At 46.5% G+C, this 18,784-nt stretch overlaps 1 protein-coding gene across 4 annotated transcripts in view; it reads left to right on the forward strand.

The window, feature by feature from the left end:
• LOC135195028 (transmembrane protein 41B-like) overlaps nt 1-18,784 on the forward strand; it is a 131,483-nt gene that overhangs the window by 67,394 nt on the left and 45,305 nt on the right. For all 4 annotated transcript variants that reach the window (XM_064221340.1, XM_064221339.1, XM_064221338.1 and 1 more), the window contains one exon: nt 3,815-3,960. In XM_064221340.1, coding sequence (XP_064077410.1) covers nt 3,830-3,960 — 131 coding nt within the window. In that variant the 5' untranslated portion in view covers nt 3,815-3,829. The remainder of the gene's footprint in view (nt 1-3,814; nt 3,961-18,784) is intronic.

Genomic DNA, 18,784 nt, shown 5'->3' on the forward strand with positions numbered 1-18,784 from the left:
AAGCCATGCAGAGCAAACGTGCTGTGGAGATCGTATGGGATCAGTCGCCGGGCTTCTACTGTCGACTTTTCCTGGTGGAGAAGTCCTCGGGGGGCTGGCACCCGTTCATTCGCCAGACTCGGTTCACGATGAACCGGTTCATTCGCCAGACTCGGTTCACGATGGAAACAGCACGATCAGTGCTCGATTCCATCAGGGAGAACGACTTGTATTTCCAAATACCCATCCATCAATCCTCCAGGAAGTACCTCCGCTTCATCCTCGACGGGACGGTGTACCAATTCAGGGCACTTTGTTTCGGTCTCTCAACCACCCCACAGGTGTTCACGCGAGTGTTCACGCTGGTGTTGGCTTGGGCCCACTCGGTGGGGATACATCTGCTGAGGTATCTCGACGATTGGTTAGTCCGTGCGAGCTCCCACTCGCAGTTGCTACAGGACAGGGATCGACTCCTCAAATTCTGCCACGATCTGGGGATCGTAGTGAATTACGAGAAGTCAGATCTCCAACCCAAGCAGAGGATGAAGTACCTGGGCATGCTGATCGACACGGTAGCGGGGCGAGTCTTCCCCGCAGATTCGCGGAACCTCAGATTCAGGGTGGCAGCAGAACAGTTCCTGTCCCTTCAGGAGCAACCAGCACAGCAGTGGCAAGTCGTGATCGGCCACCTGTCGTCTCTCGAGCAGCTAGTCCCTCACGGGCGTCTTCACCTGCAGTCTCCTCAGTGGAGACTAAAGAAGTGTTGGTCACAGGCAAGGGACCCTCCTTTCTTCTCTGTGTCCCTAATGGAGGAGGTGAGGCAGGACCTAGCCTGGTGGCTGGACGACGGGAACCTCAGAAGAGGAGTGCCTCTTCGCACTATATAAAAAAAAAAAAAAAAAAAAAAAAAAAAAAAAAAAAAACGGAGATGCCGCTCTTCTTAGATGCATCAACCGAGGGATGAGGCGCACACCTGGAGGAGTTGCTGGCTGCAGGAGTGTGGGATCATCACGACAAGCGCCTTCACATCAACGTCCTGGAGCTCAAGGCAGCGTTCCTTGCTCTCCAAGAGTTCCAGGACCGCTTGGTGGGACACTCAGTGGTGTTGATGAGCGACAACACCACAGTAGTGGCGTATGTCAACAAGCAGGGGGCCTAGTGTCCCTTCCACTGCACCAGTTGACGTTGCAGGTGCACGAGTGGACCGTGGCACACTCAGTAGAGCTGTCAGCCCGCTTCATTCCAGGCAAGAGGAATGTGGTAGCCGACAAGCTCAGCTGTCGGGATCAGGTGATAGGAACCGAGTGGTCCCTTCACCCAGATGTGGCGGAAAGGCTCTTCAACCTGTGAGGGCGTCCAGTCGTGGATCTGTTCGCCACCCAGCACAACAGAAAACTTCAGGTTTTCTACTCGGTTGTGCCATACCCATGGGCAGCTGCAGAGGACGCTCTCCAACACCCGTGGGACAACCTCTTCGTTTACGCCTTTCCCCTGTTCTGTCTGATTTGCAAAGTGATCAGCAGGGCGCTGATCACCGCAAATCTTCGGATGATCCTGGTGGCACCCAAACGGCCTCAAGCCGTTTGGTACCCGGACCTGCTGGCTCTGCTCGCTGAAGCACCGAGGGAGATTCCCCCTGGCACAACCTCCTGCGCCAGCCACATGTAGAACAGTACCACCGGTCCGTCGAGTCCCTGTGTCTTCACGGCTGACTGTTATCCACCATCTTTTGCGAGCGAGAGGCTTTTCTCGCACTGCAGCAACAGAGATGGCTGGATACCTCAGACAGTCCTCTGCAGTTGTATACCAGGGGAAGTAGTCCATCTTCTGTGGTTGGTGTCGTGGACGGGGTCTCTCTCGTCTTAGAACCACTCTTCAGCAGGTAGCGGATTTCCTCGTCTTCCTTTACCGAGAGAAGCTCCTCTCCGTCTCTGCAGTTAAAGGATACAGAGCGGCCCTGGCCCTAGTCCTTAAACTGCAACGTGTGGATATCTCCTCCTCTTTCGAGATCTCCCTCCTGATGAAGAGCTTCGAGAGGTCTTGCCCACCCAGGGAACTCAGGCCCCCGAGGTGGGATGTGACTCTCGTCCTTAGGAGTTTGACTCGCAGACCCTTCGAGCCACTCCGAGAGTCATCAGACAGGGATCTGACCCTCAAGACCCTCTTCCTGCTGGCCCTGGCATCGGCAAAGAGAGTAGGGGAACTTCATGGTCTTTCCTTTGACGTCAAGCATTCCAGAGGATGGGGATCTGTGATGCTCGATTTTGTCCCGAACTTCGTAGCGGAGACTCAGAATCCTTCGGTCCTTGACGACCGGTTCGAGTCTTTCACGATCCTCTCCCTGAAGGAATTCACTGATAATGATGCGGATGAGATGCTGCTTTGTCCTGTGAGGGCGCTACGGCGCTATCTGAAGAGAACTCGACGCCTCAGACCTGAGTGTCGACGCCTCTTCGTTAGCACCGGGGTTACCAAGAAAGAAGTGTCCAAGAACACACTTTCTTTCTGGCTGTGTGAGGTGATCAGAAGGGCGTACGACACGGCTGGTAGTGACGACACCCGTACCCTTCGTCCGAGAGCCCACGAAGTCAGAGGTATTGGTCCAACCCTTGCGTTCCACAAGAACTTCTCCCTGGCGCAGGTACTGAAGGCAGGGGTTTGGGCCAACCAGACCACCTTCACTTCATTCTACCTTTGGGATATTACCCACAGGTCCTTGGACACTTTCCTTGGGACCCGTGGTGGCTGCTCAACAAGTTGTGTAGTCCACCCAGCACCCGAGGGACAGAACAGCATCGCTTCCTTGTGTGACTGCATAAATGGACGAGTGAAAGAGAGTGTGACTGGCTTCTCTTTCTCCTTCGTTCTTCTCCTCTACCTGTGGGCAGAGGGCCGCGGTCATCACTACACTGAACAGGAGGCCGATGCAGGTAAGCTACACAACTGAGCTCCATCCTATCCATTTCAGTAGGGATAGGAGTATATATCTGCCACTCCCCAACAGGGGGGGAGTGGAAGCCAACAAGAGACAAACCCATGACTTCATTTTGGCTCTTGAAGTAGGAACTAGTTCTTGCCTTTTGCTATTTATAAGAGGTACGCTTGCCTCCCTCTTATCAATTTGGTCCAGAAGTCTGACCACTGATCCTGCGTTGCACACCCCGATCAGCTAGGCAGAGGCTAGGATGCCTCCCTCTGCTCTTACGACCAGGGAGCGATCCAAGGTAGGACAAACACCAGTCTGTTCATAAGACATAAGACTCAGATTCCACCCACCAATAAGTGAGTCTTCTTATTGTTAAAGGACCGAGGGTTTGTATACGTATCGGAACAAATAACAATTTGTCGAAAATTGTATTTTTCCGTAACTATAAACCTGAGGTCCTTTACACATAGTCCCACCTCATGCCACCCCTCACTTTGCGTTTCCTGGGCCTAAAGCAAAGTGAATCCTCTCCTCGCAGTCGGACTGACCGCCAACTGCCGGACAAGTAGTTAACTACCGAACCCCCTTGTTCGAAGCTTACGACCGGTTCAGCTGCCGCTAAGTACCTTCCTATTGTTAAAGGACCTCAGGTTTGTATAGTTAGGAAAAATACAATTTTCGACAAATTGTTATGTTTGACTACTTGGTAAGTATACGTATATGAAACCTTATTTTATTATAGATTTTTATTTTAAATAAAAATGTCATGTTTAAAGTTCAAGATGATTCCTGCACTTTCCATATTTATAGATGTATTTCATTTTATCTGTTTATATTTAAGATTTATTTATTGTATTATATCATAATGTGGTATCCTGTATATTTGTATTACAATCAAACTTCTTTCAGAGATGGCACGTACTGATGAAGGGCAGGGGAGGGGTGAAGGCAGAGGCAATGGACACAAGGCATGCCTTATTATCACTAGTTGGAATTTTTTTAGTCTCCTTAAGTGCTCTTGCATTTGTTTATAGAAATTTTCCACAATTAGAACAGTAAGTATTGGAATTTTCTCTTGTCTTTTGTATGAAAATTTTGTTATTTAGTTCTCATTTCTTTTCTAGTTAGGAAATTTTATTGTCAATATCGTAAATATCAATTTGACCTGCTGTGGATGTCAGGTATTTAGTGAAAAGTAGTATATGTGGAAGTAAACATATGGAAATAAATGCCTTCTTTGAGTTACAGTAATATTTAATTGTTCATACGTGAACAAACCTTCAGTCTTAACAATAGGATAATTTCTAGCGCCTAGCTGGATGCGGTTAAAAAACAGATGAAAGCAAGGAATCTTGTGATATCTGGCACGCATGCGTATATCGGGTGAAGGGTTCACCTACGATCACGCGTCAGTCTTTCTTTAACCGCCTGGGCGAGAGTAGTGTTTTCCTCTCTCAGCCTTTACCTGGTTCATTGCCCGTTTTGCTTGCGTTTCGTTTGTGTGTGTGTGTGTTTGAGGATATTATGGCTTCTGCTGCTCCTCAGCCTTGTCAACATGTGTGCCCCGGAATTCCAGGTTTTCCGTGTTCTCGTCTTGGTTTCGGCAGCAGCTGACCCCAACGTTGTGCAGTAGGTGCCGTTCTAATTTTTGTAATATGAATCCTTGCACGGGATGCCGGGCATGACCTTAAGAGCAGTGGAAGTCATTTTATGGGGAGAGAGAATGTCGGAGGGTTTCGACTCAACCTTCATGGGAAGGTTTCTCGCCCCTTCCTGGTGTTTCGTCTCCTGCACTATCAACCCCCATAGTAGATTAGTTCCTGTGTCTCCTTCCTTTTCTTCCTTTGAGTCATTGCTGGAAGTATCGGGAGGCCACCAGACTGATGTTTGTAATGTCGCCCCTTCTTCTTCAGGAATTATTTTGATTCCCGGGAAGGGGGAGGCTTTATTTTTTCATCATTCTCATTTCTTCCAGGTCAGTGACGTCCAAGATGGTGGCGATTAGAGGACGCTCGGGCTAGGGGGTACCTTGTCCTGAAGGGGTTGCTTGCAGGCCTTTTGGAGGCTCGCTACCATCCCTCCTCAGGCTGGCCAGGCCATCCCCCCTTCTCCTGGCCTCGTCTTCGCGGGTAGTCAGGGTCAGCCATCTTGTATTGCTCCACCCGTGACTGTTGCCACTTCTTCGAGCCAGAGGGAAGCTGTGACGTCACAGGATCCATCGTTGTGTATTCCTCCGCCAGTGGCGTCTGATTCCCTTTCTCACCAAGGGAAGGCCGTGACATCATCACCGCTTGTGACGTCAGTCCCAGTCTTCATCTGAGCACTGCCTCTCTCTGTCATGACGTCATTGCTGCCGCCCCGTTCGCAACTTCTTCCTTTCATGTCATTGGAGCCTTCTCTTGCAGATCAGTCTGATGTTATATGCCAGGCAGTGTTTAAGAGGTTGGACTCTGTTTTGGATGTTAAGTTGGCTGCCTTGTCAGTTGGGAGCTTTGGAAGGAAACGCGTTGCTTCGTCCTCGCCTCCTGCGAAGAGATCGCTTGCGAAACCAGTGCTATCTTCTCCCTCTTCCCCCTCTGCACCACGGTGTTTCAAGCGTTAAAAGGCTAAGGATTTTGCTCTTTCTTCGCCTACGAGGGAGGAAATACGAGGACGTGTTCTCAAGATTGTTGATGTTTTGAAGAGTGTTAGTGGCTTCGTCCTGCATCGATTCATGGGCGTTTTGCAACTTCCCCCGTCCGTGCACGTCTCGAGTGTTGCAACCTCCCGTGTCCATGCACGTCGCGAGCGTGTTGCAACCTCCCCTTAGAGTGTAGTGTATCTTCATTGTGTATTCTGCAGCGGCTGCTTCGTCCTCTGCATCGAATCATGGGCATGTTGCAACTTCCCTTGCCCGTGCACGTCTTGAGTATGTTACAACCTCCCCCGTCCATGCACATCACGAGCGTGTTGCAATCTCCCCTGTCCGTGCACTTGATGCAAGTGCTACTTCTTCTCCAAGGTCTATTCGTCACTGTAAAGATCTCAAAGCGCCTGTCAATTGCTGCAGCAGGAGTGTTTGACCTGCCCCTCGTACTGATGCTTCTTAGAGTTCGATTCCCGAGGATTCCTCTTCGATCTTGAGTGTTCAGGATTCCTCTCCAACTCACGTTTGTAAGTCAGCCACGCCCGTGACCATTCACGGACATGTTAATGAATCATCTGTTGGAGGAGAAAGTAGTGATGTTTGTATTGTTATAGTGGGTTCATCTCGGGAGCCACCACGTGGACCCAGCCCAGACAGGTTAGTTGGTGTTTCGGGCTGTTTGGCTGCTGATCCTTCTCCGTTGCCAGAGCAGAAGGAGGGAGACACGCAAGAGTTTCTGTCTTCCTTTTCGGAAGCTGTTGATCTCATGCGTGGGTTCAACAATTTGGAAGTACGTCTCGGGCTCAGTTGTCTTCTCTCCTTCTTGCTTGGAAGCCTTGGTGGGAGCTATGCAGGATCCCAATACTCTCTCCAGCTTCCCTCGGGTTAACACCTCTGTTTCGGACTGGGACGGTTCGCTTCACTCTAGAGGCTCTACCAAGTTACTACTCCCGCCTCTCACGGGGCTAGGAAGTACTATGCTGCAAGCTCTTCTTTTTTTTTGATGTCGCGCTACCTTAACCCAGACGTCATTCACCTGAAGCCGGGATTGTCTTTGAAGTAGGTGTAGCCGGTGGCTCTGTCCTTGTCCCCGCTGGATGCCTCAGCTTTGGAATCTATGGCAGCCTCCATGCTGCTCACATTTTCTTGGCTGGATTTCTGGTCTGTGGTCATCGCCAAGATAGCTCCTGACAAGCCCCCAGAAGAGTTGGTGACTGCTTCCTCTCTTGCCAATCTGTTGCAGTCCGGAGGCAAGGCGTTTTCGTATATGGCTCACCCCAGTGTTAGTTTATGGGCTATCCTGCTGCTGATTAGAATGCAATAGGCCAGCGTCGTGCTAACACCAAAGACAGATTGGTGCGCCAGGCCGTGTCTTGAGTCGGAGTCTCGTCCTCAGAGACATCCGGCTCCTCCTCCCCCTGTCTGGCAGTAGTCAAGAAGACTGTCGCTTGGGAGGCCATCGAGGAATTCGAATTCGGCAGGGCCTTCCCATTCGACTCACCTTTGGTCAGAGGATCAATGTCCTTTTTGTTCTCGTTCCTTTAGGCCAAGATGGGGCCCTCGGTAGGTTAGGCGCCTCTCCTGGGCCAAGGGGGGTTGCCTAGCGTGCCATTGGGCCAAGTGGCAGAGTTGTAGGCAGAGAAGTGGGTGGTACCCTTCGGGTGGGGTGCGTACTGCGATTCGATTTCTCTCCCCCTCTGTCGGACATACTTTCAAATCCCTGTTCATCCGACGTCCAGGAAATTCCTTCACTTCTCTCTTGGGAACAAGGTCTTCAAGTTCAAAGTCCTGTGCTTCAGGCTGACAACAGCCCCTCAAGTGTTTGCGAGGGTCTTCTCTCGTGTCAAGTTGGACCCATACTCAGGGGATCTGTTTGCTGAAGTACCTCAACGGTTCTTGGTCTTGGCAGTTCCAGGTAAAAGCTGCTGCAGGATAAGGGTCGTCTACTTCGGTTTTGTCTGGAACTGGGCATCGTGGTCAACCAGGAAATGTCGAACCTCGTACCCAGTTAAGGGATTCTCTACTTGGACATGGTCATCGATATGGCAGTGGGAAAATTTTTCCCGTTGGACCAGAGTTTTGGGAAGTTGCGGGTGGGGGCGCACAACTTCCTTTCGGAACCACATCAGTCAGCTCAGCAGTGGCAGGTTCTTCTGTGAGTGTTGTCATCCCTGAAGAGGCTGGTCCCTCATGGGCGTCTTCTTCTTCGGTCTCTGCAATGGAGACTGGGGGAATTCTACTCCTCTGGCGGGGGACTCACCCCTGTTAATGTTTCCTCTGTCTCTGGAAGTGAGAGAAGACCTTCGTTGGTGGTTGGACGACCAGAATCTTTCGAAGGGTGTCCCTCTGCGTTCTCTTCCACCAGACTTCCTTCTGTTCTCAGACACCTCCCTCGCAGGTTGGGCGGCCTTATGTAGGCGACCTCATTTCTTCAGGCGTTTGGAGGACAAGCAGCAACCTATCAACGTCTTGAGTTGAAGGCAGCCTTCCTATGTCTGAGGAAGTTTTGGGAGAAGGTAGAATGTCATTCTATCGTTCTCATGTCAAACAACACCTTGGTGGTAACCTATGTGAACAAACAGGGACGCCTGGTTTCTTGTCAACTTCACATCTTGACCGTCGAGGTTCACCAGTGGGCGGTCAGCAGTTCGGTAGAGCTCTCAGCGAGGAATATCCCAGGCAAACTGAATGTAGTCGCAGTCAAACTCAGTCGTCGGGATCAGATCCTAACACTGAGTGATCGTTTCATCAAGTGGCAGAAGACAAGCTTTTCCAAGTTTTGGGTAGACCCATGTTGGCCCCTTTTGCGACTCGCTTCAAGAAGCTGGAGGTGTATGCCTTCCCTCCGTTTTGTTTGATCCGTCAAGTTCTGAACAGGCTAATGAGTTCACAGGGTCTCAGGATGACTTTGGTAGCCCCTCTGTGGCCTCAAGCGGAGTGGTTCCCAGATCTGCTGTAATTATTGTCAGAGGTTCCAAGGGAGATGTCCCCCTTGGCATCATCTGTGTCAGCTCCATGCGGAAGTGTTCCACCAGTCAGTAGAATCCCTGTCTTTTCTTGGTTGGAGACTTTCAGGTGAGAGGCTTTTCTCAGAAGGACGGCAGGGCTTATGTCCAACAGTCTCAGAGAGTCGACCTCTACAGTTTCCAAGGCAATAAGCGATCTACTGTGATTGGTGTCATAACAGGGTTTTTCTCCACTCGCAACCTCTATTCAACGAATAGCAGACTTTTAACCTTCCTCAGAGACGAGAAACGTTTGGTCGTTTCTGCCATTAGAAAATACAGGGCAGCCCTGAGTTTGGTGTTACGCCTTAAAGGTATCGACATCTCCTCTTCCTGGTAACTTTCCTTGCTAGTTAAGGAGTTTGAGCAGTCAAGTGCTCCTAGAGAGCTCAAGCCTCAGACGTGGGATGTTTTTTTGGTTCTCAAGTGCTTCACTAAGGGTCCATATGCGCCCTTGTGTCTCTCATCTGACAGGAACTTGACGCTCAAGGCAGTTTTCCTTCTGACCTTGGCCACTTCCAAAAGGGTGGGAGAGCTCCATGATCTGAACTATGACGTGAAGTACGCCAGGGGTTGGGGGCCAAGACCCTAAATCCCTCTGTGCACGATTACAAGTTCACTTAGTTTTCCATTCCATCACTGAATAACTTGTGGGTGGTGATGCTCAAGAGTGTTTGTTGTGCCCTGTTGGGCTCTGCGTTGCTATCTTAAAAGGACTCGGCACCTTGGACCAGGCTGCTGCAGGCTTATTGTTAGCACAGACCGTACGAGAAAGAGATGTCTAGGAATACTATCTCTTTTTGGATACGGGAAGCCATTAGACAGGCATACTTGTCTCTTGGTTCCACCACCACGTCTGTGCAGGCTAGAGCGCATGACGTTAGGGTACTGGTCCCTCTCTGGCTTTCATAAGAACTTGGCTGTACTTAGAGGGCTGAGCGCTGGTACGTACTTGGTTACACCAGTCCACATTCACCTCTTTCTATCTTAAGGATGTTGCCCACAGGTCTGCGGACACGTTTTCCCTGGGTCCTGTGGTGGTTGCCCATCAGGTTGTGTACTCATAGTTGCCCCTTACAGGGCACTTTTGTATCTTTCCTAAGATGATTGTGTGGATGAGAGAATGAGGGAGTTGGCTGGTCTCCTTCTATCTCTTGTACCTTTCCTTCTTCCTTCGGGCAGGTTAAGGAATAGACATGTCATTCGCTGGACTGGTCTGATACAATGAGTAAGGTAGTCATACTGATAGTGTGGTCACTTATTATGCAAACGTCAAGCATATGCTCCGCTCTTAGGCAAGGAGGAGTTGCAAGTAGTACAAACCATGGTGTGTTGGTTTGCTATTAGACAGTCAAAGTTTCTTTTTGGTTCCCTATGCAATGATTCTCCCACATATCATTGTACATCACTCAGGGCCTGAGTGGTTAGATATCAATTTATCTAGCTTCTCAACGGGCTTCAGTCCCTCTCCAGAAGTCATTTCTTCTGGAAGCTGGACTGGTGGGTAGGCCCCCAGCTAGTCTAGGATGTCTTGTACCTCCCTCCAAGTATGAGTGTATCCTATTGTTAAGACTGAAGGTTTGTTCGCATATGAACAAATGACAAATTTTCTAAGACAATTTGTGTTTTTCATAGCTACAAACCTGAGGTCTTAACATTATACTGCCTGCCTCTAGCCGCCCCTCTATTTGTTAGACATCCTGAGTTGGGAAAGACTGCGTGTGATCGTAGGTGAACCCTTCACCCGATATACGCATGCGTGCCAGATATCACAAGATCCCTTGCTTTCATATGTTTTTTAACTGGATCCAGCTAGGCGCTAGAAATTATCCTGTTGTTAAGACCTCAGGTTTGTAGCTATGAAAAATACAAATTGTCATAGAAAATTTGTCATATTATAAAAATTTTACTAGTACAGTATTTTGGTGTGTATCTATTCATGTAAAGGTTGTTATACGTATAATGATTTCAGTGTATTTTTAACCCTTTATACCTTTGGTTGGATTAATGTATGTACTGTAATGGTACTAATAAATGCATGCGTGAATATGGTAATAATTAAATACATCAGTAAGATCACCATATCTCTTTAGCCTTTAACTGATCTGTTGGGTAATAGTGATGAGCATTGGAGTTAGCATAATATGTTCTCAATATACAATGCTGAAAGTTTCTTGTAAGTTTTATCCCTAGAATTCAGTAGATTTTTTTAATGCTAACAGGTAGGGTAACCCCTTACAAACCTTTGTATTAGGTATTTACACAGTTTGTCATCCTTGGAACTTTGTCTAATTATTGTATACTTCAGGAACATTTCTTTTATGGCTCTAGCTTCCAAATAGAGCTTAAAATAGGATGCTTAATTATCTAAATCTACAACCTGGTGGTTATAGATTTATGTCTGCTAGCATCATATTGTTTTCATAATTGTTATCAATAAGAACGAGGGCAGTTAAGCATGCTCTGTAGCAGTCCTCCTTATGAGGTGGTAGAATGTTATGTATGTAGTACACACTTCCCTTTATGTAAATGTTTTGATTAATTTGAGTCTTCCTTTTTGTTATAGAAGTGGATAATGGTTTTGATTGTTTTAATTTCCAAAGAGTTTGGTATATATGCATCTTTTCGATAAACAACATACGTGTATAGTATTTATTTTATTGCTTCTTGGTATGGTTGGTACTGGAGGAATACAGCTAGTTTTTGTCTTTACTTGATGACAGTGGACTATTTACTGAGGAAGACAGCTAGTTTTTGTCTTTACTTGATGACAGTGGACTATTTACTGAGGAAGACAGCTAGTTTTTGTCTTTACTGAATGACAGTGGACTATGGACTATTTACTGTGTTTAAGCAATATTAGCTGCCCAAAATTGAGTTTTATCAGTGTGAACGGACTGACAGGGACATTTATTAAAAGGGCCAAATGGTGACTTAGCTCTAATGTCACTAGGTAGTCATCATCATCATAAATGTTATGTGATCTTTACCTTATGGGGTGAGATACTTTGAAGGGATAGTGCTTTTTCTCCTAGCTACAACCCCTTTCATTCCATTTACTGTACTACCATTCATATCTCCCCATCTGACTCTACCCTTTGCTACCAATTGTTTCATAGTGCAACTGCAAGATTTTCCTCCTGTTACACCTTTCAAATCTTTCAACTATCTCAATATCCCTTTCAATGATCTTTCAATTGTGCTCCAGCCATGAATCATAACATGCTATGGTCACACCTTTTCAAAATCAGCTGTGGTTTCATTGTCAGTACTCATGTCTCTGCTGCAAAAAATGGTACAGGCCTTTTCCCTGATGGTAGTCCCCACCTCCACTTCCATTTCATCCATGCCACCACTACTTTCCACTTATTATTTCAACTCCTCTCTCTTCCTCATTTATTATGATAAAACTTTTGGACATTTGTAATCTCTTACTCTGTACATTTTCTAGTCCCAAGGACTGCTTGTAAAACCATCTGCTAGTTGTATCCACAGCAGCTACTTTTCCAAACTCTTGATTGTTCTTTTCCTTTTTGTTTCTTTTCCTTTTACTATGAGCTTTTTTTTTTTTTATTGACTTCCTGTCCTGTTCTCTCCACTCCACGCTTCTACCTAATAACATTTCCTTCACTCCTGCCACAGTTTCACTTTAGATCAGTTGTTATAGGAAAGTGATATCATCACTAGTTTGATGATTCTTACTAGTACCCTCTGCCTTCATAATGCCTATATAATTATTTCTTGCACCTCTATCAGATAACTTCCCAAGTACTGCCAAATATGTGTTGTAATTCTTTGCTTGGTGCTTTTCTCTGAATTGTCTTATCACAAGGACTGTCTCAGTTATTGATGTCATTGTTGCAAAGCCAAAGTGAGTTATCAGTTGTAATAGTTTTCTCAGCTTTTCCATCAGCCACTTTTTCAAATATATTTGAAAATAGTTTTATTCCTCTCATTTCTGCATTGCAGTATACAGTATGGTCCCCAATTATGCGAGAATTTGGTCAATCCACGGCCTCGCAGAATTGGAAATTTGCAGATTCCGAAACACATACCTTATGGGAAAATTCCATTAGGGTCAAGGCAAACAGCAACTTACCCAGTCAAACTTTTTTATACTACCCATTTTCAATACTTTCTATGTACTATACTGTATTTTTTCCAATATGAAATTGTTGTTATGGTAAAATAAAACATTAAAAAGGTTTTAATAACTTGAAAAGGTTTAAAATTACACACAGGATGGTGTAAACTCCCACACGTAAACAAAGCCACCATTGGGTGCAAGTGCACTGTACAATACAGTCATTTCCTTTAAAAACCTTTAGGATGGAATTTCCTCTACCTATCCTCTGCCAAAACACCTTCAAACTCCTCTATCTCATCCTCTGTAAAGAGTTCTTCTACTGAAGGAAGGCTTTGTGAACCATTTGAGGTTTCGGGGACTAGCGGATCATGTGTATCTTCACTCCCATTAGGCCTAACAAACTTGATTACGAGCGCCTGTCAGTTTCTTTGTCTGGCACGTTTACTATGTAATCGTTTTCATATTAATTTATTCTACGATAAAAAAGAACTGATGAAAATTCAAAATTTGATTTTAAATTACAATTTCTTAAAAAAGAAATGATAAAAATTCAAAATTCAATATGAAATGACAGTTTCTTGAAAAGTTTAGATAGAACGATTCTCTCTCTCTCTCTCTCTCTTCTCTCTTCTCCTCTCTCTTCTCTCTCTCTCTCTATCTCTCTCTCTCTCTCAGTTAATCACTTTTACTAAAGTCCATTCTTGTGCCTGCGAGACGTTTGTTTGGCGGCCTCTGATTGGCTGGTACTGGGAGGTAGGCCGCTCGCTCAGTCTCATTATTTTCATCTGCGGCTTAGAAAACTAGCAATATGTTTATATTTCTTCAATAATCTCACGCTTTCCTCAAGCTAGGAAAGTTTTGGTCATGCCTAATGATTCGGTATTAATTGTACAATTAAGTCATCTTTTTCTGAAATCAATAAGATAAAACGCAAAGGAATTACGAGTAAAAGTGGAGAGAAGTATTTGATTCTTTATACCTATTTTTACTTATAATCGGATTTTCCATCATTAACACGATCAAGATGAAATAAAACTTGTATTTTCATACAATAAAATCACCCTGAATACGTTGGTGCTTTCAGATTTTGGATGCATGTTGTATGTGAAGAGAAAATGAAGAATATGTCTTTTATGTTGCATCCGTAAATGATTCAAGTTGACGGTATTGCCGAGAGAATATGATCTGCAAGGCGTCATTGTGTTGGTCATCTCAGCGAGAGATTTGAGTTGCCAATTAGTGATATAAGAGGTTGCAGTTTCGACAATATTTACCATGTTACATCATTACATTTTCTTATAATTAAATACACAGAATTCCAATTATGACTGCTGAACATTTTCAATCTAATATCATACAGTATGTCTGGACATATCTGATAAGGAAAATAATAATAATCAGATGGATGCATCTGATAACATCAGCCGAGATCCGGGAAGCTGGGAATTCAGTCCAACAAAGACGTTGAACTCTGTGAACAGACTTCACACTCTTCAACTCGGCTTATTAGCTTTAATGAGGTTGTTTCAGAATCTTTGTTTTTAATTTTATTATATGAATATATTTTCAAACGAAAGACATATCAGAGACTTATTTGAGTGATATGAAATAATAATCTCAGTGAAGTAATAAACAACAAAGAATTAAGGAAGATTGACTTCCTTTCAGGCCGAGTCAAGTACTACAGATGCAACATAATAAGACATTTGTTCCGACACGGCATACAAACCTGAGGTCCTTTTACAATAGAAAGGTACTAGCGGCAGCTGGATAGGTCGTAAGCTTTCGAACAAGGGGTTCGGTAGTTAACTGCTTGTCCGACAGGCGCGCGCGACTGGGAGGTAAACAAATCACTTTTGCTTTCGGCCTGCTGGCGTGTGGACGTGTATCATCGCTCTCTGCCCGCTTCATCGTCGTTGCTTTCGCATGGTTGTGTTTTTCTTTTTCTATTTATCTAGTGAAACTGAATTGTAAGTACAATCATTTCATATTTATTTCCATTGAATTCAATTGTGAATTAAAGGATCTTGGTTTCTCCACGCCCTCCGTTTACCCGAGTGCCGGGACTGAAGGGCGTAAGTGCGGGAATTCATTTTCCCAGAAATGATCCTCGTATTGTGTATGCTCGGTGCCGAGGGCGGGAGAGCGCTCGCTCCGAGCGTATATTTTCATACAATCAACTTACCTGTCAGATATATACATAGCTAAGACTCCGTCGTCCCCGACAGAAATTCAAATTTCGCGCCACTCGCTACAGGTAGGTCAGGTGATCTACCGGCCTGCCCTGGGCGGCAGGACTAGGAACCATCCCCGTTTTCTATCATATTTTCTCTGTCGCCGGTGGTATCAACATTGTTGTTATTACCTCCTGACTTAGATTCATTTTTCAACATTTGATCAACGTTTTTCGGCTTTTTGGTGACGTATTTGGATCGTGTTTTGGCATTCGCTACTGTGGACTGTGTTTGGAATAACTCTTTTGGATTTTTCTCAGTATGTCTGATTCTAATGTGAGTGTGAGAATGTGTGTGAATGTAGGCTGCAGGGTGAGGATACCGAAAGCTTCGGTTGATCCTCACACTGTATGCCGTAAATGTAGGGGGGTTCAGTGTTCTGCTATTAACACTTGTAAGGAATGCGAGGGTTTGAATGCAGAAGAGTGGAAGACTTTGACTTCTTATTTGAAGAAGTTAGAGAGGGATAGAGTTAGACGACTGAAAGGTGTGAGTTCAAGGCCTATTGAGCCTTTCACGGATAATTCTAACCCTACTACTGTAGATTCTCCCTATAGATCTCATTCTCAGAGTGTCTTTTCGGATTCGGCATCGGAAATCGCCAATCTGAAAGCGACTATTAGAGACATGAAGTCCAAGATGGCTGACTCGAAAGGTAAGGCTAGTGATAGTGAACATTTTAGTGAAGTGAGTCCTATCAGTGTTTGTGGAGGGGGCGTTTGATCGTCCCTGCGGCGCTCCCAGGCCTAGACCTCTTCCAAGCTCCCATGCCCAGAGGAGAAGGAAAGTCGAAAGCCAATGGAGGTCGTGGGGAATCCCCAACGGTCAGACGTCCCTTCAGCTAGCTCTGCTTCATGGCAGACAGCTCAAGGGCGCTATAGGAAAAGCGTCCTTCGCGAGTGTTTCTCGTCCTCTCCCTCTCCCTCACCTAAACGAGGGTGGAAGGAGTCGAACTTATCGAGACCGCTGAAGCGTCATATGAAGCAAGACATTGATTCGAGCCCAGAGCGCTTCTCGGATGACGCCCCGTCTGCTATTAAGAAGGCGAAGGTGGCGTCAGCGTCACCTGACGCTTATGAGGAAGTACCCCATCATGCTTCTTCCCCGAGTGATGACGAGAGGCGTCATGCACTAGACGTGGGAGAAGCGTCAAGAAAGATAATTATGGCGGTTCAGGAACAACTGTCATCTCTTGTGGGAGTTTTAGCGCCCCGTCGGAAGGACGTGACGCTTCCAATTAAGAAGTCTCGTCCTCTCTCACCTGCTCGAAGAGAGAGTGTTGTAAGACAAGAAAAACGAAAGACGTCTTTTAGAAGTGAAGCGTCATTTCAAGCGGATCTGAGACGTGACGCTCCATCCAAGATTGTGACGCGAGTAGACGACCCTTAGAGAGCGGAGCGTCTTCCAGACGCGAAGCGTCATCAAGACGTCAACAAGAGACGTCATACAAGACGCTCGGAGAGCGGGAAGCGTCATACAAGACGTCTTCTACAGTGCAAGAGAAGCCGCAGGTTGTGACGCTTTCCAAGTCTATCAAAACGGGGAAAAGGAAAGAGTTTCATTCCCTTAGCCCCTCTCCTATCAGGAGTTTGTCTCCTCCAGAAGAGGAAAGTTCAGAAAGGAGAACGGAAACTCAGATATATCCCGAGTTGGAGGAAAACTCGGATGATGACGATCATGGAAGAGAGGGCTTGTCCAACTATAAGGTGTTGACTACCCTGCTTCTTGAGGAATACGGAGACGAGTTGACTCCGGCTGCTCCTCCTTCTCCACGCTCGCTCTTTTCTAGTGCGAAGGCAAAGAAGCCCTCGTCTTTTCTGAAGATGAAGCCCACCATCTCGATGAAGCGGGCTTTACACGCCTTAGACTCCTGGATGAAGTCGAAGAAAGACTTAGTCAGGACAGTATTTTGCATGCCTCCAGCAAGGTTAGCTGGGAAAAGAGGCATATGGTACAAGACGGGGGAGAATATGGGTATCGCTCTCCCTTCTACAACAGAGGCAGATTTTTCGACGTTAGTTGACGCTTCAAGGCGTCCAAGTCTCAATTCTGCTCGAATTACATGGAGTATTCAGAACTGGATCATCTCCTCAAGGGACTCTTCCATGTATTGGAAGTCTTCAACTTCTTGGATTGGTCCCTTGGGGTGATGTCCAAGAAAGCTCATGATTCAGAGGGAATCGAACCTGAAGCCCTGTTATGCATTTTGTCTTGCATCGACAAAGCGGTACAGGATGGATCTTTTGAAGTCTCTTCATTATTTGGAGCAGGTCTTTTAAAGAAAAGGACGGTGTATGGCGCCTTCTTAACAAAGGCAGTCTCGCATGCTCAGAGGGCAGCTCTACTGTATGCACCTCTGTCTGACTATTTGTTCCCTTCTCAGTTAGTGAAGGACGTGGCTCACTCTTTAACTGAGAAGGCGACGCAGGATCTTCTGACGCAGTCGGCTAGGAAGAAGAAACCTGCTTTAGTTTCGGACAAGAAAGAACCTAGCACTTCTATGCAGCCCTTTCGAGGTGGTCCGATCTCCAGACCTCCCGCAAGAAGGAAGGCTCCAGAGAAGAGAGGTAGGTCCGCCTTTCGTCCCTTTAAAAAGGGAAAATGAAACATTTCTCCTCCAAGCACCAGTAGGTGCCAGGCTCCTGGGATTCGTGGAGGCCTGGACACTGATAGACGCAGACGCGTCTTCACTGAATATCATAAGGAAGGGATATCGTATCCCTTTCCTGAATACTCCGCCCCTAACGTCAATACCAAGGAACTATCAGCCAAGTACAAGGACCCTGTGCTGAGGGATACTCTTCGATCGATGGTGGAACAAATGTGGGACAAGAGTGCAATAGAACTAGTACTGGATCAAAACTCCCCGGGGTTTTACAATCGCCTTTTTCTAGTGGCGAAAGCCTCGGGAGGCTGGAGACCAGTACTAGACGTCAGCTCTCTGAACAAATTTGTTCAGAAGGAGAAGTTCTCCATGGAGACTTCTGCTTCAGTCCTAGCGTCATTACGACAAGGAGATTGGATGGTGTCTCTAGATCTCCAGGACGCCTACTTTCACGTCCCGATCCACCCTTCGTCGAAGAAGTACCTCCGTTTCATGACGGGGGGAAGGATCTTTCAGTTCAGAGCCTTGTGTTTCGGCCTGTCCACAGCTCCTCAGGTCTTCACAAGCCTGATGAGGAATGTGGCAGATTTCTTCATCTCAAAGGAGTGAATGTCTCTATGTATCTAGACGACTGGCTCATCAGGGCCAGATCGGAGAGACAGTGCTTGGAGGACCTAAAGTTAACTCTGGATTTGACCAAGGCGTTGGGATTGCTTGTGAACCTCGAGAAGTCTCAGCTGACCCCCAGACAAGACCTAGTCTATCTGGGGATTCGGATGGATTCTCGGGGTTTTCGAGTTTTTCCTTCGCAAGAGAGAACCGCAAAAGGTTTGAGGATAATCTCTCTCTTCTTAGAGAAGCAACAAACGTCAGCGAGGGAATGGTTGAGCCTTCTGGGGACGCTTTCCTCGCTGGAACAATTCTTCCCTCTAGGAAGACTTCATATCCGTCCACTTCAATTCTTCCTCAAGAAGTCTTGGAGCTGGAAAACCGGACAACTGTCGGACGTTTTTCCCATTCCAGTGGAGATAAAGGCACACCTACAGTGGTGGTTGCTACCTCTGGAAGAGAACAAAGGGATCTCTCTAAGAACACAGAACCCAGACCTAGTGTTGTTCTCCGACGCGTCGGAGACGGGTTGGGGAGCGACATTAGGCTCAGAGGAAGTGTCAGGCACCTGGGAACCAGCACAGGTGTCCTGGCACATAAACTGCAAAGAGCTCTTCGCCGTACACCTGGCCTTGAAGAGCCTAGAACCTCTGGTGAGAGACAAGTAGTGCAAGTAAACGTGGACAACACCACCGCACTTGCCTACATTCGGA

The sequence above is a fragment of the Macrobrachium nipponense genome, chromosome 15, assembly GCF_015104395.2.
Source record: "Macrobrachium nipponense isolate FS-2020 chromosome 15, ASM1510439v2, whole genome shotgun sequence".
NCBI classification, from domain to species: Eukaryota; Metazoa; Arthropoda; class Malacostraca; order Decapoda; family Palaemonidae; genus Macrobrachium; species Macrobrachium nipponense.